This window comes from Porites lutea, chromosome 5 (genome assembly GCF_958299795.1).
Source record: "Porites lutea chromosome 5, jaPorLute2.1, whole genome shotgun sequence".
In the NCBI taxonomy this organism is placed as follows: domain Eukaryota; kingdom Metazoa; phylum Cnidaria; class Anthozoa; order Scleractinia; family Poritidae; genus Porites; species Porites lutea.
The window spans coordinates 39,288,078-39,309,865 of NC_133205.1; the positions used below are offsets into that span (position 1 = coordinate 39,288,078).

The 21,788-nt window shown below is 39.2% G+C and overlaps 2 protein-coding genes across 3 annotated transcripts; one reads left to right on the forward strand and one right to left on the reverse strand.

Moving 5' to 3' along the window:
* Positions 1-7: 7 nt before the first annotated feature.
* On the forward strand, positions 8-5,358 carry LOC140937523 (peptidyl-prolyl cis-trans isomerase-like 1). The gene is made up of 8 exons (XM_073387084.1): positions 8-89; positions 259-324; positions 1,648-1,695; positions 2,505-2,566; positions 2,842-2,913; positions 3,561-3,622; positions 4,607-4,691; positions 5,101-5,358. Exons 1-8 carry the CDS (start codon positions 48-50, stop codon positions 5,141-5,143), a joined length of 480 nt encoding a protein of 159 aa, XP_073243185.1. The 5' UTR covers positions 8-47; the 3' UTR covers positions 5,144-5,358.
* Positions 5,359-12,207: 6,849 nt separating this feature from the next.
* LOC140938564 (molecular chaperone MKKS-like) lies at positions 12,208-21,697 on the reverse strand. Of its 2 annotated transcripts, none has more exons than XM_073388056.1 (8): positions 21,551-21,697; positions 21,327-21,418; positions 17,762-17,941; positions 17,373-17,604; positions 15,969-16,220; positions 15,150-15,304; positions 13,183-13,439; positions 12,208-12,641 (listed from the first exon to the last, which is right to left on the reverse strand). In XM_073388056.1, the coding sequence occupies exons 1-8, from the start codon at positions 21,605-21,607 to the stop codon at positions 12,229-12,231; spliced, it is 1,638 nt and encodes a 545-aa protein (XP_073244157.1). In that variant the 5' UTR covers positions 21,608-21,697; the 3' UTR covers positions 12,208-12,228. The 2 variants fall into 2 exon arrangements, with proteins under 2 accessions (XP_073244157.1, XP_073244156.1); XM_073388055.1 differs by having other exon boundaries at positions 15,969-16,385.
* Between the last annotated feature and the right edge of the window lie 91 nt (positions 21,698-21,788).

Sequence of the window (21,788 nt, forward strand, 5' to 3'; positions counted from 1 at the left end):
GACTTTTATCTTACCCAGGAACCCCTTCAATCCTAGATACTTTCAAAATGGCGTCCGAACCTGCCGATGTCACATTAGAAACCTCCATGGTATGTTTTTCTTGTCCTCTAGAAAGCAACTGTCTTTGTGTTATTTCATTCACTGTTTCTGTTACTCTCTAATACAAATCACCTGTGAAGCGTGTATTACTGCGTACCTATATACACCTTGATAACGAATTTGGTCGTCACACGAGTCTTATTAATTGTGCATTTCAAGGGTGAAATTGAATGTGAGTTATACTGGAAACATGCCCCCAGGACTTGCAGAAATTTTAGAGATTTGGTGAGTATTTACCTGGTTGCTGACTTTTATTGATCATGTCAGAAAATAATATTATTGAATGTCCCTTGAAGTATCGTTGTGGTGGACAAGAAAAAACTTCAGAATGGCCTAACTGTAGAACACGCAGACACTATAAACCTCTGGAAGAGCTGCTTTTAGTCTACTAGACGTCCAAATTTACCAAAAAAAGCTAAAAAAAATTGAAAGTGTATTTTTATGATTCCTGTCTTCATTCTTCAGTATTTACAAAGCTTAGTAATATTTCATGCTCTTAGCCTTAAAGTAAAAGTAAACTAATTTTTAAGGGCTGGGAGAGCTGCTGTTTAAAGGGTTTACGCCGGTTTTGCTACTTGTCGAGTTAGCTATATGTTATGGCATTAATTTTGGGTGCTTGGCGTCTTGACGTCTTTTTTAAACAGTATGTGAAGTTCAAGCACAGGATTACAATTTATTTTCATTTACAGTTAGCAGCAAGTTTGAACGATTAGTTGATGTGGCGAACTCGAACATGTAGTGAACTTGACAAGTACATGTAGCGAAACCCACTGTTACCATTTTAAGTTAATTACCTGGGCTGAGTTGCTCAAAGCATGGTTAGCTTTAACCATTGGTTAAGCAGTATCAAAACCAATACGTTGTCAAGGTATTAAATGCTGGTTAACGCTAACCATGCTTCGAGCCACTGGGCCCTGATTTAGATTTGTCATGGTATGTCTAGCGTGACATGCCATATATGATCATGCATGCTTCATGCACGATATAATCTTGAGTAGAGCTCATTTTGTGATTAAAAAAAGAAAGACTTAAATGAATCTTTGTGCATCTGTATCCCATTTTATCACAAGATTTATCCACTGCAAATGCAGGGATGTAGGAGCAGTCATTTTTTCACCCCATTATGTATAAAGTTCATTCATTTTCGTCCTTATCCGAGAAGACTAGAAAGTTTGAGCATTTTGCTGATGTCATGGCAAAGGCGGCACTTTGTTTTCAGTTATTTAAAGACCCTAAGTGTTGGTCCTGCCAGGGTTCGAACCCACGACCTCCCGCCCAGCAGACCAGTGCTCTCCCAACTGAGCTAACCAGGGGACGGTATTATGGTTGTCACAGGTCAGGAGATAGCCAGGGAAAAAACTTATTCTGAAATTACTAGTTGTAGGAGACAGTACATGTATAAATCTAGTAAAAAGGTATTGTCAAATCATTTATTCACAGTTTAGTGGTTAGAATACTCAATGGGTCTTTGAGAGCAGGAAATCAAGTTTTTTTGACTCAGTGTATTTTTTTCACCCACCTTTAATAATAATATTATTGTTTTAACAGGCAGCGAGAGGATATTATAATAACTGCAAATTTCACAGAGTTATAAAGGTAAGAGAAAAGAACAGGAGAAAAATTTTAACAGTAAAAAAGTATCACAATATATTACTGATAATCTGTTAGTTTTCATTGTGGCCTATAAATATGGCCAGAAACAAATTATTATATAATATAAACGCAATTTTGATTGACGGCAACAAAAAAAGGAATTGTGAAGGTGGCTTTTGAACTTCACAGTTCGTGCGTTTTTGAAAAGCGCAGTAAATTTATACATGCAAATTTTTTTTAAAGATTGTTTTCTTGCACACCCAGTGATTTTGTTACAAATAGTTATGGTGAGTTTTGGGACTCATCCTGTGTAAAATCATAAGTCCCATTCCAGATCCGATGAGTTCCAGTTCAAAAAAACAAGGAGTTATGCTTGGGCCTGTAACCAGACAGTAAATCTAGAGACAGACTCCAAACTCTTTATTACAGTTTACTGAAATTGAAATGTAGTCCTCCTATATATTTAAAGCCCAATAATATTAAAAGACTATTAAAATAAATATTCATGTAATATATCTTTAAACAACAGCCACAGAAATTACACGTACAGGATATTCTACCAAAATATCTTCAAATTGACTGATCATTCTTTGCGTCCTATGGGATGCATGCCATGAATTATTTTGTGTCTTTGGGGAATTGTTATGTTTCAGGGATGAGGACGCAGGGGTAACAAAATCACTGACACCTCACCGTTATGGACTTGTGCTACTACTTAAACTAACTAAAAGAGGTTCTTCTGGAGTTGACTGTCAAATAGGATGTTATGCCAGAAACAAGATAACTCCTTGTGTGCTCCTTTTTTGTTATAGGGTTTCATGATCCAAACAGGGGATCCTACAGGGACTGGAAAAGGAGGTGCTTCTGTGTATGGGTGAGTATACTTTAAAAGTCTCTAAAAGTATTGCAATAACACTTTAAAACAGTTAACCCAAAATCTGCAACCCTCTTTTCTAAGTGACCAACTGTCCAAAACACCAAAATTTTACCAGTTAAAGCCCTATTAGAACACCTTATGTAAACCACTATCACTTGTAAGTGACCAATATCTTAAACACAAAAAGAGAAGTTTTCTATCTCAGCCTGGCCATGTAATATCCTCTATGTCACTAGCATACATGTAAAGTGCGGTATTCTTTTATGCAATAGGCCTGCTTTTGAAGATGAAATAACAAGAGAATTAAAGCATACAGGTGCAGGAATTCTGTCAATGGCAAATAGGTAACAATCATTTTCCTTTAAACAGGATGTCAGGGTCCGAAATTAACTTTTTAATATGGGCACCAACTGGTGAGCAAGCATAAATTTTTGGTCGTCAGAGGGCAAATTATGGTCGCCAAAAATTCCCCTTGGTGGCTTGGAAACGTTCAACTCGTATTGATCGTAGCTGTTGTGGAGGTATATTTACAGGAAGATTCGTTTCACTTTTAAATTAAAAAATATCAGCAGGACAAAAAGTACGCCCCTGTTGGCAAATAGCTTCGAGGTTTCAATTCCTAATCATTTTCTCCGAACGTGAAAGTCTACAATATCAACCAGCTTTACAAGTCGCCAGCTGGCGACCGGCTATGAAATTCTGATCACCAGAACTGAATTTTTTGGTCGCTTTGGCAACCAGGAAGGTGCAATTTTGGACCCTGGATGTATAGCAATCTGTAATCTTGTAGTTCAAGTTCATATCATTATTATGATTTTATTGCACTTTGATTTACCTTTTGTTTGAGTGTTTGGGTAGTTGATTTTGTTGGCTATGCTTAAACAAGAAGTTTACCATGATGTTCTGAATAAATAAAACTATATAATGAAATTATATAGTAAAAAAGGTAAATTATTTTTTGAAATCTTTATTAACTTTTGAATTTTTTTAGTGGTCCAAATACTAATGGCAGCCAGTTTTTCATCACTTTGGCTCCAACACAGTGGCTTGACGGTAAGAATACATGTTTGACATTTTAGTAATGAATACACTCATTGTCAGGCCATGAATCAAAGCCATTTTAGGTCATATCTACTTCATTGTAGGTCAATTAGTTTAGCTCATTGTAGGTCATTGTAGCTCAACTGTAGCTCATGTTTTGTTATAGTAGTACAGCTAGTGGAACCCTGCTCTAAGGACACCCAGCTTTGGCATACATAGAGGAAATTTCAATTGTCACAACCCAAAACTAATACTTTTTTTAAAAATTCATCTGCTCAATACCGACACTGGTTGATATGGACAATGAACATTTACACTGTCTCTGTGTACTGTGTCACAAAGTCCCTCACATCATCAACCCATCTTTACGGACACTGTTTAACATTACTTTCTATGACTGAATTTTACCAGTGAAAACCCAACAGGAATATGGCAAGTGACCTTTCAAAGGTTCTGTCTAATGTTCAGTCCACCTGGCTGAGTGGCAAACTAAGATCATCAATAATGCAAAGTAAAGTCCGAGATTCCATCATCATGTTTAGGGGAAAATACTTATAAAAGATAATTCTGGTCCAAGAATACAATAAAAGATCCTTAGGTTTATTTAGGATGAACTTGTTAAAGTTACGGCTAAGAAATAAACAATGTTTTCTCCCAAAAATGTCTGCTTTCCTCTTCATATCAGTAAAACACATGTCCATGTTGTTTTTTCTGAGAGCCTGCTTAATATGGACACCCAGTTGATATGGGCACAACGACATGTGCTCTTGGTGTATCATTAACCAGGTTGCACTTTACAATAGCATCATTGTCCTAGAGAATTTTTTTTTTTTTTTCTAAATTAATGCTACTTTCCTTTCCCTTTTTAGTTAAGTTGGTCCTTATAGATGTTTGTTTTCTGGGGGAAAATGACTTGTCTGTTTCTTGAAAAGGCCTTACTTAGGTTTTGGACAAAACAGCTGCATTTAATAGTGCTCATTTTGTCATTTCTTGCAGGCAAACATACAATATTTGGTAGAGTGTCTGGTGGAATTGAGATAGTCAGGAGAATAGGGCTGGTAGAAACTGACCCTTCAGACAGGTAATTTGGTTTAAACCTTTAGTGGCTTAGGTGCAGCCAAATTCACTCAACAAATATACATTCCCAAGATATATACCTACGCTAAGCTTCTTAGAGACTGGGGGAGAAAGCAGATGATAATTTTTTATCTTTCATCAATATTTATTTTTATTTTGCCTTTTAGTGTCACTGTACAGGGCTCTAAATAAAATTGCATCTTTGTTGACTGTACATGTACATGTTGTAGTTAATTTCTTGTCTCAGTTAATTTTGTTTTCTCACTAGTTAATTTTTTGCTAACTAGATAATTTTTTTCTAGCTAGTTTATTTTTTTCTAACTAGGTAAATAATAATTTAACTAGTTACTGGTAATTCCAACTTTTTCCTTTAAATAGATGATTACAATGTTTATATAATTCTACTTTTTAAGGCCACTTCATGATGTTTACATCTTACATGGAAAGGCATTGTAACATAACATCCAAAATGATTCTACATGCTGTGATAACATCAGTATCACTTAGAGAAGATGTTCCCACTAACGTTAACTAAGCTTGTGACAAGAAAAAAGGCTGTGAAGATGTTTTAATAGAGTTGTTAACCTATAGAAACTCGAGATCAGCTCAAGATGTTCAACACTAGTTCAGGAACATTGTAGATCTTTTACACACTTTACTTTCGTTACAGAGGCTGTAAATTTATTATTTGAATATTTTAAATAAAACTTCATTTTGTTTAATAATTATTGCGTTATGATAAAACATTAATTTAGGAAATAATTATAATAATATTGTCATGTAATTTATGCACCGAGGGGCCTATATTACCTTGTTGACCACCATAATTATGTGACATTGATCAATAACAGGTTTAAAAGGTTGCCTGTGTCGCAGACAGTCTAAATCCTGGGTCTTGCGTGACAGGTCCAGCTGCAACGCAGGCTGTATCAAAAGTCAGACATGAAGAATCATACAAAATAGATGAATTTACAGTGACTTTCCCATCACCATTATAGAAAAATGAGAAAATTGGTCCCAGCAGTGATTCACGTAGCAGTACAATTTGGGATTCGCTGGAAGTATTAGTTTCAAATCTTAGCCCTTCTTGAGCTACAAATATAACAGCTTATCATCAGGCCATGTCTGACTAACATTTGCCCCTTGCCAACAAAATCCTTCCTGGGGTCAACATGATGAGCAGACAGCTCAAATGCCTTTGTGCCATTATTTTGAAGCTGAAGATTAGCAGAGCATTAAAAGAAATCATATGTCAATGTAGTTTATGTTCAACAATTGGATTTATATGCATGAAGTTACAGTAACCTGGTTGGATGTATGTTCTTTTTTCAACCCTTTCAGCCCCAATATCCACATACAAATTCTCCAAACTGATCTCTATACATTTCCTTTAAGAATTAGTTAAGAGAATCTGATAAAAGATCAAAGTATTTTCTCTTAGGTGATCATTTTATTAATTCTCATAACCTCATCTCATGACAATGTATGGATATCGTTAGGAGAAAATTGCTGTTGGTCACTATTGGTGCTTAAAGGGTTAAAAGAAAAATAATATTATCCCTAGCACTGTTTTCTCCGCGTGCATCTCTTGGTCTCCTTCCGTGACAATTTTATACCATGTGAATGACCAGCTTGTGTTGCAGCTGGCTTACGCAGTCATCTAAACCATTAATATAGTCCGTTTGCGAATTAGTGCACAAAAGCTCATCCTAATATCCGGCAGAGTCACAAGGACATGTGAGCGTTTCTGATAGGCGGGTTTCTTATGGGTTTCTTATGCACCTCACGATTGGCCTAATTCTTTATAGTTGTGCGTGACGGTTGGGCGCAGTGACATGTAAAAATTCTCGGAGGGGAGTTGGCAAGGATTGTTTATAGTAAACAATGAAAGAGCAGTTCGAACTTTAAAGCCTTCTTCTGAACAAAAAAATGCTTTGAGAGAATTCCTTCAAGGCCAGAATTTGCTTTTAAATTTGCTGACTGGTTTTCCAGTGTCTTCCAATCGCTGCAGATGCATTGCCGCATATTCTGCAATCTAACCGAGTCAGTTCTAGGATCAAAACAAATCAGGAAATCATGATATTCACAGCCAAAAAAAATACAGATTAGAAGCTATTCAGGTCCGGGCATTTCGGAGAAACCAAAGAAACTAAGGTTATTTATCCGCAATACAGCCTAGGGCGTAAACAAGTAAAAGAAAATCATTTAATGGTAAACTGCATCTGTGATCAAATCCTGTCAGAAAACATCTGCAGAAATATAAACCACAGGAACTAGTTACTCATATGCATGGAACAGACTTGTTTCATAACCTCTAAATGTAAGACTCAAAGTGGCAAGACAAAATTAGCTCAGTGAAAGTGTAGAATACTCCATGCACTGCATAAACTACACAGAAAGAGAGCAAGAAAAAGACCTCTGTTGTTCAGGCTGATTCTAAAGGAACGATTCACACTATCACGAGCTCAATCTCTCTTGTCATGAGCTATTAGTTGTATTTGGCCCGTCAACACTTAATTCAAATCGGACTAATCACAAACTGCATAAGAAACTAGCCAATCAAAAATGTCGACACATGTCCTTGTGACTCTGTGGGATTCGAACACTATATTGTGCACCAATTCACAGACGCTCTATACAGAAGGTTTAGAGTGTCTGCGACGCAGGCAAGTGAACGACTAGCTGCGAAGGGTGTAAAGTAAACTGCTGCTTATTATCCCTAGGCTTAAGGTATACATCTTTGTACGGGGTTTTAGTCCTGAGAGCTTTTAAACAGAGAGGCAGGGCTTATATCTAAGGGGGCTTTTAACCAGGATGGAAAAAAAAAATGCTTTCAAAACAAGCAAAAGCAGTGGTGATCAAAATAAGTTTTGCATTTACTATTTCAATGAAGCTTCAAATCTTGGTAATAAATAAAATTTATTTCAATACAAGCTAGAGGAGGGCTTACATCCATGGGGTGGGAGCCGATAATTCGGACAATTGTTTCGTTTACAGCTAGATGGATCTCTAACTGCTGGGGGACCTTTTAGGTGATGGGCTTATAACCAGCAGTCTAGGGTATTGCAGGCTTCATGCCAGTCTGTAAGCCTTTTAAGAGAGCTTAACAGCAAATGGACAAAATTATCTTTAACCCTTTCACTACCAAATGTGGCCAAAGGCAGATTTCGACCAATTATCCAAATATTTTCATTTTCTAAAATTTTGACAAACAAATAGCATCATGTGAAAGTACAGGTAGAGAGTTTTCATTTGAATGGTCACATCATAGGATTTCATCCACAGACTCAAAAGTTAGAGTCACCTTACAAAACTCCATCAAGCACTCTGGCAGTGAAAGGGTTAAAATTAATCTCAGAATAAATTCTAATAATGACTATTATTGCAGTGCATCCAATAGCTGTATTGGTTGTTTCTTGCATAGATAGGTAATTTATATGCATCACAACCAGGAGGGGCATGAAAAAGCACTTTTGCTGAGATATAATCAGCTCATCTGCTGTACAAAGTTCAGTCTAATAAGTATGCAACGTCTAGATTTGAAGTGGATCTCCTGCCACTCAAAAAAATGCCACAAACAATGCAATGAACGTTAATTATAAATTTATCTTCCGGGCAAATTACTTAATGGTTCCCTTACAGGAACGAACTGTTACTTTTTACAGGACACAACAAACTAAATTTAAAAAGAAATGTTACCTATGGATAGTTTACGTGAGGGCAACAATCCACAATAATAATATCTCTAACTTGACAATATTACAAACTAGTATTTTCAATATATATAAATGTATTTACATTACAACAGAAAGGCTGCTCCAGTTGATTCTGTACTAACAATCACAGGAATATATGAATTCGTAATGTATTGATCCTTTTATTTGAAGTGCAAAAACACCCCAGTGTTCATTCCACAAGGATCGTGTAAACTCCATAGTAACTGTACATAAACCTTTCTTTACGCATGAATTCTCATTCATACAACTTCGAGGTTACCCAACTTATAATTTGTTCTTTCTACCCGTTCCACTGACAAGTGACCAGCAAATAGATCATCCAAGATCAAAATAACTTGTTGTGACCATACATAAGCAAGCTGTAGTAAAGTGATGGAAACTTGAACGGCGAAACAGGACAAAAATGGTTCGAAAAGCCAAGAGAAGATCCTGTCCAAGTAACGTAGCATCGCCTCTAAATGTGTCTCATCTTCGACCGGTTTTTCGCTTTTGTTTACGATATTTACGATATCCACACGGCTATGATAATCAAAATTATCAAAAAGTTGCTGTAGTACAGAGCAATGAGAGCAATTGCTATCATAAACCCGATTACAACGGACAACTTGAGAAAATCCCGTGGACGATTCACAAAGCCATCTGCGTTGTCCGTGTGAGAGTTGCTGTAATTCTTCCATCGTTTCGACATAAGTTCGCCCAGATAAAAATGTTTTCCTCAGGTCCGGTAGAAAGTATTTTGGCTCTTATCCACTTCTAATTCCATTCAAGACAACCGCATTTCACTGAAGAACGTAAGTTATACAACTATTTGGTTACGACAACATAGCAGCTGTCGTCTACAAAGAGAATTAACCGGAAGTTGGGGTTTTCCGCTGACCATTTGCGTATTTGCGTAAATGTTGACGTACCGACACTGTATTTCCGGTCAGACCATGTCATTCGATGGTGGTTTGATTTTTATCAAAATCAAAATAAAAAAAAACTAGACACATCACTGCGTGAACTCGGGCTTCCCTTGTCTTTCAAACGAAATAGACGTAATCAAAGAAACAATGGCATAAAATGGATCCTGTATAAATGTGAAATTTGGTTGTAAACCCAACTATCTTGAACCCGCTTGCTATTAAAAGATCTTAATGCCTGAGTCAATTCCAAGCGTGCCCATCCCCCAACCCCCGGCCCGGCATTTGTCTAACCTGAGATCAGGCCCAATTTCAGCGGTTCTCATACATTCTCTCTAACGGCTACCGCTAAAATCTCTTTTCGTTTCGCCTTGCCCGCCGGAATGTAATTTTCAAAGCGAAACGAAAATAGAGCCTGATCTCAGGTTTGCATTTGTCAGGCATTTGTCATCTTGTCGGTCCCGGTGGTGGGGATTTGTCAGAAACCTCTGCCCGGGCGTGGGGCATTTCTCAATTCTTCTAGATAGATGTGTATGAAATAAATCATATAAGAACTGCGGAAATGAAGTCAAATGAAGAATGATTCTCGCAGTTGTGAACGCAATTTATGCAATTGCGTAAGAAGCCTAAACAAAATTTTTAAGGGCCTCAACGGGATTTGAACCCGTGACCTCGCGATACCGGTGCATGATCCAACCAACTAAGCTATGAAGCCACTGATGTTGGGAGCTGGTCAATTATGTGTTTACGTGTTCATATGTTCCCGTGAGAGAGATAAATGTCATAGATGTATATGAAATAAATCATATAAGAACTGCGGAAGTGAAATCAATTGAAGAATGATCCTAGCAGTTGTGAACGCAATTTATATAATTGCATAAGAAGCCCGAAAAAATTTTTTTTATGGCCTCAACGGGATTTGAATAATATAATAACCAGCGGGTAGGAACGATTTGCGTAAGGTGCTTCACGCGCGAGTTTGATCAGATTATTACAGATTTCCCATAAATATGTGTTCGCGGCTTATTCACTGGAAAAAACAATTTGTTGTTGTCCCGGGGTGGGGCATTTGCACCCTTATTTTAAGCCCCACCGTGGGGTTTTTGCAGGGGCGGATCCAGGAACGTTTGATTGGGGGGTCCAAACTTTGGTGCTGAAAGGACTGTTGAACTTTTTTGTGGCAAATTACTTCTCACAGAGACGACCACCTGTTTCTCAATCTGTGAACGCCGGTCGCCGTTTGCGCGGTAAACTGCTTTGCGAGCAGAGGCAAACATAGGCAAAATGCAAAATGCAACGCGCATTTTATTAAAAAAAAACCAGCCAGTTAAAAAGTGATATACGATCCTGTCGATGTAAGAATTTCAGTCTGAAACAAGCGTCAGATCTGATGGGGGCGAAGGGGGGTGTCCGGAGCCCCCGGACCCTCCCCTGAATCCGCCGCTGTTTTGTATGAACGCCTGGCTCAACCATGGGGCATTTGCAGGTTTTCCAAAACAAAATGACAAATGCCAAACAAATGCCCGGGGGCGGATGGGCACGCTTGGTTTTGGCTGAGCCGTAAAGCTTACCCCTTCCCATTGTAAACAAGCATTCTTGTTCCCAGAGACCCACCCGGCCCAGCAAGTAGAGGAGGAGAAAAAGAGGCTCTGCCTGTATCACGTCAAACCTTTGAAGTCGCTTGCTCAACAAAGATCTTACTCGATTCATGCAGAGTGTTTCTGGAGTACGCCAAAAGCGAGTGGCTCTGCTAGCAGGGTGCCAGAGGCCCTTAGTCCTAGCCTGCGTAGCAGGCGGCGAAAGGGGTAGGGGAAAAGGGGATAGGGAGGAAGGAAAAAAGAGGGGGACTGGGGAGAGAGGGTAAGGTTTCCTTTTCCCCTCTTTCGCACTTTTCTCCCTCCCCTCCTCCTCCCCTTTTTTCGCCTGCCACGCAGGCTACGTAGTCCAGGAGTGAGGACTTCCCCTCCCCTCATGAACCCCTTCTCCGACTTTTCCTGAGGGGAGGGGGCGGGGTCTGTACACAGGCTATGCAGGAGGAAAGGAGTGGACGCCACATGCAATGTGCGAGTTGCTTTTGCTTGTAAAGGCTTTTCTCAACTCCGGGTACTCGGGTTTTCCCCTCTACTCAAAAACCAACATATCTAAATTCCATTTCGATTCAATTTGTTGATTTGCCAACTGACTTCTTATCAATATTTAGTATCAGGTCGTTTTGCCCAAAGCCACTGGAAGCCGTTTCGCCAGAAATTTGGTCGATTTGGGCCTTGCATATAGCCTGGCATATAGCCTACTTCGAAGAGCGTCGCCTTCGACTAAGCGTGGCACTTAGGAGCGAAAATAACACCCGTCAGTAACCTTGTGGCACTTACTAAATTTCCTTACTTTAGCTAAACAAAACGCCGATTTACAGAAACAGGAGGGTGGCCCGTTCGTCCGTCCAAACTTAAGTTTTCAATAGAACCAAATGCCGATAATCTAGGAAATACCGGAATCCAGGAAATTTTTGCTTACGGAATCCCGAATCGGAGGAAATTTTAATAATCGGCGATGGCGAAAAAAAAAAATGGGCGAGCAAAGCAAGCCGACCGGAAGTCTACGGAGGGAAAAGGGTGGTCCTATTCCCTCCCCAGTCCACTACTAGCTCGTTTCGTTCGCCGATTTTTTGCTGTTTTACCCCCTTTTTTGTCTTCCCACCCCCACTAAGGAACCTAATCCCACCCCACAGTCTAGCTAACTGTTGCCACTGCCACTTTTTGAGGCAACAATAATGGTGAACGTGAAGGAAAGCAGGAAAAACGTTGGCGTTCTTTTTCCCTGATTTTCCCTCTCTCTTTCCGTCACGAAATGAAAGCCTAAACTCACTCCTCGTGTCTAAAGACAATTTCCAGTTATCTGATGTACTTTAATCAGCAATACTGCTGCAAATTACACAATGAACTCTTAAAATAGCATTAGCAGTTTCAAACGCAGTTCTGTAACAGTTTGTCTTCATTGAAAACATATCCAGCACTGAGTTATCGAAAGTCTTCTCTCCAGCATCTGGAGTATAGCAATGGTTAATTTCACCGTCGCACGAGTCTTGCAAAACACAACCCTCAATATCTCCCATGATGCTCCACCACATAGTTTCATCATGTGACACAAGACCACAAGTGCAGCAAGGCATGCTGGGTTTTAGTTCCAGTGCCCCAGGTGGAACACTCCAATGATGCTGATTGGCTGAGTCAGTCAGATGACCACCCCCATCATGCTCAAGGCTCCTGGCCAAAGATTCCAAGCTACTGGCCACGTTGTTGATGACAGTAACAACTTGACCTTATTAAAAGAAAAAAACTCAGTGTGAGAACGGAAACTAAATTCATGAAAGTGGCTTAGCTTGAAAATTGAAAGCTTGAAACTTTCACTGAAAATTGGGATTCTTTTCAATTTCTCCAATTACGGCTTCACATTGACAACAGAAATACCTAAGAACAGAATTCGCAAGATCATCTCCAAGTCCCGACTTTGTCATATTTCCTACAAAACTAGCCACGCAATAAACTTGCGACTCCCTTCTAGTGTAAGCTCTGCGCTTTCTTCGTGATTCTGTTTCGCCCGTGAAACGCTTAGATGATAGAGGGATTCAGCCTGAGAAAACAGCCGACATTTGGCGACGCTACCACTGGTTTCCCTCCGAAATGACGCCTGAGAAACGAACGCAGAAATTCAATACTGATGACGCGTCACAACCCAGATCTGAGGTAGGGTCGAATGAACCTTGCTTCTTTGCTTTGCTTCAGTTTGCAGCTTGTTTGAAAGGCGTACATGTTGGCCTGAACAAACCCTATTTCCCTGTTAACATCAAAAACTTAGCTACCTTTAGTGCAGCCGAACTTAGTAGCAATCTTTGAACCACTGTTGTACCCATACTGTCTCAAGAATGACGCCAAATGTGTGTCCAGACACCCAGCTCCAGGCAAAACATAAGGGCATGCCAGTGTCTCATGCAAAGCAACCATGGATGCTTCACAGACTATCTTCAGCTCATCTAGTGAAGTCTCATCTGATGAACACAGCAAAAGTGTGCTAGCAGATGGTGACTCTTGTGAAGAGTGTGGCAGAAGATGTAGATAGCTGTTACAAAAAAAAAGAGAAAAATACGTGTCTCCATTTCTTTTCTTTTGAACCTCAAGGTCATTGGATAAAGAGGATAAAACACAATGACAAGTGTTTGAAACAGCTTCTAAAATGTTTACTTATTCTTGGACTTCTTTGGATAATGCAGAGAACACATTCTTCCTAGTGTTTGACATAACCTCTCCTAATCCATGAATAAAATTAATTTTTCACTAGTGGGAACTACTTTTTTACAGTGTCCTCATGCCATACCCCCAACCAGTACGCTGAGTTATTCAGAAAATTTAAAGTACAAGGAGACAAAAATTCTGATACGCGGAAATAGATTAAATCGAATGGCGCAAAGCACTGATCTTCACATGTGGGGTAAACAGCTGTAGGTATGGAGCTGCCCCCTTCCACTGGGAGTTGAGGGTTCTCCAGGGAAATTTTAATTTCGAGGGCCCCACAAATTGCATCCCAGTGCATTTTGAGCGATCATGGAGAGAGTTTTAGCCATAAGGAAGACAGCCTTATTTACCCAAATTAACTTTGTTTTTGAAAATCCTAAGCTTGTTTTTGTCAAGCAAAAGTGTTGAGAAACAAATAGGATGAGTGGCTGGCAACCGGAGCTTTCAGAGAATAGTTTGTAAGACTAGCCGGAGTCCTTAATCTGGAGTGGCTTCTTGATTACCCAGGGCCAAGTCAAGACTTCAAACTTTTTTAATGTGACAAACCAAACTGATGCTCCATTCACACCAACTGAACATGTCTAAATTAACTACAGTGGAACCCTTCTATGTGGGACGAATGTATAATGGACATCTTTTGTGCTGACCCTGAAAATCTCAAATGTTTTCTCTAAAAATAAGCAGCTTCATGTGGACACCCAGATAACATGGACACTATGGCATGTCCCTTTGGTGTTCATATCAACTGGGCTCCACTGTAGGTTGTTTTTTAAAAAAAAGAAACACAGTAATGCAAAACTAGAACACAAGCTTATACACAGAATTCGAATGGACTTTAACATGTTACATAATTGCACCAAGTTTGTCATCAATAAAATCACAATAAGTAAAACAGCTTTAACAGGAGAATGTATGTGCACTTCTGTGGGAAAAGGGTTTTAAACTTTGGTGTGGATAGGGCTTGAGTGAGTTAAGTCAGTTAAGTCTGTTCAATAAATTTGACGCTTGTCTCAGATAAAGTTCGTCTGACTGAGCAGGGGCGGATCCAGCATTTTTTTTAGGAGGGGGTGCACTCGTCTCTTGCTCTACTTCAACACCAATAAACCCCCATGTTTCTGCAAAGCAGGGTACGGTTCTACTGTATGACTGTAAACTTTTTCATGCCATTGAATTAAAATTAAGTTCAATGTTTGATCCAGCAGTCAACCTTGGTTCGTCTCGTCAAAAGTATTGTACTTAATTTTTTATATATCTCAGGTAACTTTTGTTTTTGTTTTGTCTTTGAGTATCATTGGTAATGTATGTTAGTGAAGTTGAAACAAAAGAAAAACAAAAATTAAACACAACAAAAGTTCGACATTTGGTCTTGGCCCTAGTGAGCATGGTTGGACCTGCAAGGAGTAAGCCCCCCCAACTTAGCTCTTGGGGAAGACATGCAAGCTTCACCACAATGATAAGCTGACAAGCCTGGCGTGAAGAAGTTTGTTTTCTTTATAAAGCAGTATGAGAACTACAGATGACAAGAATTTCAACTGACCTCTTGTCATTCAACACGACATGTTCAATCTTCCCCAGTTGCCCAAAGCTTGATTCGGGGGTATCTGTGTCGAAAGTACTAAGGATTGAAGCTCCAGTCAGGTGCTGAACAGCAGAAATGTGAAGAATAGACAAACGTTCCAACACAAATGCACCCTGAGATAGAAGAAAAAAAAAGAGGAAAAAATTAAGGTAATAAAATAACCATTAAACTTTTGGTGGTTCAAACAAGAAATCTCAAACAGAACAATAAAAAATACTATGAAAACCATAGATCACTAGGATTTTTTTACCTTTTTGTCTAAGATTATGCCACTGCTCAATATTAACTTTCTTGAGAAAAATAAAATCACTTTCAAATGTATTCTAACTGATCACACATGAAACTAATTGCTTTCACTTTTTTCCATCTTGAAGTGGACAGTAACCTACCTTTCATAAGCTATGGACTAATTATCCCATATTTGAGGTCTCAGCCAATCTGTACCTCCAGGCTAGGTTTACAAGATTACATTATATGGCAGAATCCATGATTGGGCAAAATTAAGTGAGTACTCCATTCTTATTGGCTACTCGCGCATCTTGCCCGCTTGGAATTTCCTGCATTAGTCCCACAAGAAAAAGTTCTCTTTTTGGCCAAGCTTGTTCGGTCAAGATGGTTACATATATTGATCTGGTCCTTTTTGCGTTTTTATTGACCTCAACTTCGTCTCGGTCCATAAAAGAGTACAAAAGAACTTGGCCAATATCCAGCCATCTTGACCTCTCGCTTGGTCAATAAAGCTTATATAATTTATTAAAAACAACAACAACAACAAACCTTGTCTCTTAAATACCGCTTCAGTGCTGGGTGTACACACTTCTGACAAGCAATGACATTAACACCAGAGTCAAGCAAAGAATCTGCCACCTTTAACAGCTGAAGAAGGACAGTATTTCCTGCACTAAAATCATAACTGCCGCTCACTGTCTCTGTTTTTATGTTGCTTGAGAACCACTCATCTGTATCTCCAGCCATTGATATATTATACAAGGCTACCTTGGCACCATGGCTAACAAGAGTCCTTCCACACTGTTGAAAGGTTGGAATTTCAGGTGTATATATGAGAAGACCTGGCAGAACCTTTGAGTCTTGAACAGATTCTCCTTCAAAAGTTACTATTTGTACCGGCACTGCTTGTTTGAGACCTACAGAAGGTGCGTTATTTGTGCTACTTGGCAGAGACTGGAGGAAAGCCTGAATGTTAAGGAAAGTAATAATCAGTTAACAGGGTGCGGGAAATTTTAAATATCGCTAATGCACTTTGGGTGCTCAAGCTGTTGCCAAATTTTACCAGCCTAAGTCGAGCCATAGTGAAGGCCGACCAAACTCCTTTTTGACTCTGAATATTATTTTATTTTGGCAAATGCCTCTCTCCAGTCAGACAGCTCATAAACTCATAAACTCAATGCAGGGGGAAAAATGTAACTGTTCTCTAATAGCACAACTGCAGAACAAGGTACATTTTAACTCTTGTGTTTTTTTATATTTTCAAACAGCTGGTCCCAGTTGTTCAAAAGGTGGATTTTAAATGCTATTCACTGGATACATGTAAATCTCTATCCACTGGATAGTGCAATTGGTTTCCCTAATACTTATCCACTGGATATTTATCCAGTGGATAGCACTATCCAGCTTTTGAACAACTGGGGCCTGACTGTTTGCCATAAAATGGTGGAAGCTGGTCTTGATCCACATTCAAGGCTGTCAACCCCTAACATCTTCAAATATTGAGAATTGACAGGGGAGGGATAATCGATGATGTCATAATGCATGAAACATGACATCATTTGTGCAAAAACACATATGCGGAAAAGATGTTGTTGGAATTGTAACATTTGAACCTGATTGGTTTACTTCTCACCAATAACATTATTGCTTGTATTACAATGGCATACTGGAGTTTCTGAGGAAATGTTCAATGTTAAAAGTTAAATAGCTCAAACAACACAAAATATTTGAAGTTTCATTGACAGAAAGTCCAATCTACAAGAAATAGCAAACTTCGGCAACTATTCAGGAGATTTCAGACTCTAATCTGGAGACCAGGAAAAATGGTTCAAAATCGGGAGTCTCCTGGATTATCCAGGAGAGTTGACAGTACTGCACATTAACTACATGTAAAAACACTAAATAAGAATGTAGAATGTTTATTTAGAAATTCATGAAAATCTTGAATGTTACCTGGATAATAAGCACAGAAACATGACGTTTCTCTGTTTCACTGAGGTGACAAGCAGGTTTAGTACCGACAATACTGTTTACGATGGACAACATGCTCTTCATGTCACCAATATTAATCTTCATTTTCCAGCAACATGACTGTAAATGGTTGATGATCGCTTCCAACAAATGTTGATTGATTTGAGTCACCAAGGCTCTTGGAACTGGTAGGTCAAGAGAGGATTGTAACAAGCTATATGAAAAAGGAAAAGGGTATTAAATAACCCCTTTTAAAACCCCTATAGCCCACTATAGCTAGAACATGTACCAACCATTTTCACAGAACTCAGTTAAAAGATTTATTATAAGTTATGGAAAGATTATTGATAACCTTACTAATGTAACGACACCTCAAAAGAAGCAACGCTGTCCGAAGTCCTCCATCACTATAGGCATCTAAATGTCCTCTCACAGCTGAGAGTATAAGTCTCAGTATGGGATGTGACAAGCCAGACAAGCTGTGAAAGATTCTGCTTGATGTTGATGTCACAGTCACATATCCACCAGAGGAAGTCTGAAAGAATTTCAGTCTGATGATAAATTGAGTTAATAGAAAAATTTAGTGAAAGATGGTAAAGGTTAAGCTCAGCATGGACAAAAAATCTGAGTTATCACCAGGACCACCCACAACATCAGGGTGTGGGTAACTCCTGGGAATGTGTGGTATGCTACCCTTTTTAGACCGAAATGCATTGCATGTGCATTGATTTTCTCTACCCTATACAAACCTGCGCTGCAGAGGAAACTAAACTCTGGTTAAGTCCGTCCACAAAACAGTGCCGAAATCCTTGTTCTGGCCCCCACCTGTGTACCAGGATTTGAGTACACGCCATGATTGGCCTGTTAAACAAGCCACTGTCGATTTGCCAATCAAGATGAAGGGAAATTTGAACACTCTTCCAGTAATTGGTTGAGTCAGTTGGAGGCCCAGAATGAGGATATCGACGCTGCTTTGTAGACATTACTAACCAAGGTTAAATTACGTCTGCGACGCAGGTGTCATATTATGCTAATGGACGTTTCGTTATTGCTACATGATGTGTTTTGTCATTACACCTGTTTCATGACTTTTACATGATGCTAACTTCAGAGTTTTGGACCTCGCGCTTTTCAAAGCAGCCATGTTTGTTGCTTAGGTCAGTCTTTAAGTTCAAAGCTGTAAATCAGGCTAGTCTTCTAAACAAATCAGAAATACATTCAGCAGGCTACCCTATTTCAGGCCACAAGCAGGGACAAAAGTAGTTGACACACTTGTTTAAAACGGGTGCTTTTAACAAACATTTAATTCATTTATTATTTCATTCCTTTTAAACGCCGTAAATCCCCCGACCCCCCGAATCAATGTTGTCTGAAGTAAAAAAAAGACTTGAGGGTCCAAAATTCAAATGAAAAGAGAGCTTTGAAACGTGAACTGGTATTTGACTCTCAAAGAAAACGACAGCTCAAACTGAGGAAAACACTGCTTCCTTCGTGTTACAACGGTTAACCACGTTTCGGCAAACGGAAAGTCACATTAGTCTGTTATGACCTCTTAATGTCGATATGTATTCTCGTGGTTAACCGTTGAAACTCCTTATTTGCACCACATCGCTGGAATTTTTCTCGCCAAGAATACGTATTGCGAAGCACTTTCTACATAGCGGAATCTTCTTTCACCTTTTGTGAGGAATTAGCGCATAAAAAAGGAAAATTTTCCAGCGCACGGCCGTCATCGATCACGTGTTATCCCGCTTTGCTTGTCATCAGGTGAACTTCTGGGCCAAAGTAATTGCTGTTTTGGCGATGATACAAACTGGTGTGTCTATTTTGAAAACAATTTCTTTGGCATTATGTGATTTACGAGCTGGGAAATGAAATAGTTGTCCGTCCAACATCAATAAACAATCATGCCACTGAATAAATGGCAGGCGGTCATGTAAAATCATTAAAAAAGTACATACCTAACCTCGACGCCTACCTACGCTAAAGGTTTGGATCAGTTAGGTTAGAAAAGGTCTCAAAAAAAAAAAAACAACACATCTATATATAGGGCACAGCACAAACGGCTGGCCCATCATTTATGAGGTTCATAACCTGTATATTGTTCACGTCCTTTCACTAATGGCAAAGGTCAATGTCAAAAATATAATTGCATGTCCCCTCTGTTACTCTGCAGTACTTCATTCGCTCAAGTTAAGCATTTACAAGAACAATTTTCATTGTACCTTAATGTTTCCATCCTTTTTCCACTATTGATAATACTTGTGAAAACATTACATCCGCAGCAATGGCATTGATCACAACACAAATCATTTCGTCTCGACTCGACAGGGTATCAGGAACGCGCGCGGGGGTACAAGATTAAGTAATGACATACGCTTTGTACATTTTACTCTACGTATACTACAAATCAGGACGAAACTCTATAAATTGATGTTTAAAAACAAACAATTTGGCCCATAGAGTAACGTCATCGCACAAAAATTCAGCAGCGTCAAAAATCTAGCCGGAAAACACAGATACATATTTCAGACAATCAGGGACAAAAGTAGTTGACACACTTGTTTAAAACGGGTGCTTTTAAGAAACATTTAATTCATTTATTATTTCATTCCTTTTAAACGCGGTAAATCCCCCGACCCCCCGAATCAATGTTGTCTGAAGTAAAAAAAAGACTTGAGGGTCCAAAATTCAACATTGATTTTGGGGGAAAGGGGTTGGGGTAGACAGGGGAAGGGGATAAGTATATCCACTATGCAAAAAGGGGCTATTTTACGGAAGTGTGTCAACACTTTTGTCCCTCATTGCAGCTTAACTACTGTTCTCAAAAAAAAATTAAAAAACATACCCCATCCAAAGAACATAAAATTTTTGTTCTCTTTCAGAGGACACCAAAATGGCTAAAAACTACACCCAATTAAAACAAAAAGAGTCAGCTTCATCCCCAGGGCTTTTCAAGGAGTCAAAACCATACTCTTTGGTACTGTACTGTATCAATAATATACAGGACTGTAGCCTCTGAATGGGTGTACTCGTCACAAAAACATGGGCGTATACATTTTTGTATGGGGTTATAGGCGGGGTTATAAATGGAGGGGCTTATATGCAAGGCAGAGATGCCAACCGCTGGAGACCTAAAATCGGGAGACTCTTTTTTTCACTACCCCCCCCCCCCCTGAAAAACTGACCAAGCCCCCAATGGGAATGACTTAGGACACTATAATTATGACATCTTACACAATGTACATACTATAAAAATTCGAAATCATCATTTGGTGCTAGAAATAATCTTTGTCAACGACTAAATACATGCAAAAATGCCACAGAAACCGTACTGCGAATAAGGAAAATTCAAGTTTTGAGCTAAAATGGGCTAAATCTCAAACTAAGTCTGTTTTATTTTTTACTAAGTATTCAATATTTATAGCGGACGTAAAAAGCGGGAGATTTATGTACCAAAGCGGGAGAGCGGGAGACGAGGCCAAAAAGCGTAAGTCTCCCGCCAAAAGCGGGAGAGTTGGCATCACTGGCAAGGGGGCTTATACACCACCTGTAACTGGACTAGAAAAAGTGCTTCAAAACAAGCTACAGCAGTACTGTTCAAAATATGTTTTACTTTTTCTGGTATTTTATTAGACTTCAAAATGTCATAATAAATAGAATTCATTTTCAATACAAGCCAGAGGGGCACTTTTATCCAAGGGCCTTGTAGTGGGCCTATATCTGGTCGGGCTTATAAGTGGGAGAGGGTGGGGGGGGGTGCTTGGCAGCAGTTTTCAGTAAAAAATTAAAACAACTGAAGATACACATAGGCCCTTCAGCTTCCCAGAAAGCAGCTTGGTTGTGCAATTCACAAGACTGATATCAACATGAACATGGGATATATTTCAGTCAATTACAGTCACGTGCGCATCACATATCAAAATATTATCTTACCTTCCAGTTGGGCCAAGCGCCGAAGAAACCAAGTCCTTCAGTGACAGTAATAAATGCTTAACATTACTGTCGTCCAGAGGCTGAACTGTAATCTAAAGAAGTTGTTATTAAAAGAAACTGTAATAACCCTGTAGCATGGTCGATAACAAACGTAATGAACAGAACTGAAACAAAACTGAACTATAGCAGCAGTTTAGACAGCTGGTTTGGATAACTGAACAAACCTTGGAAGTGCATTGATCTTCCCTGAGCAGCCTCGAAGAGCGACTTTTACCCGCCATTCAAAACGTATGCATTGCAGTTATGCATCCTTGTAATAACTGTGTTATCAATTTAATAAAACTCTATAAAAATGCAGGTGTTTTTCTCGGTTTCAATCCATGGTCTCAAAAAGCTACACTCACCGCAACACTCACCGTGACAGGCATCAGATTTACAGACAAGCACCGCTAGAAGTCTAGG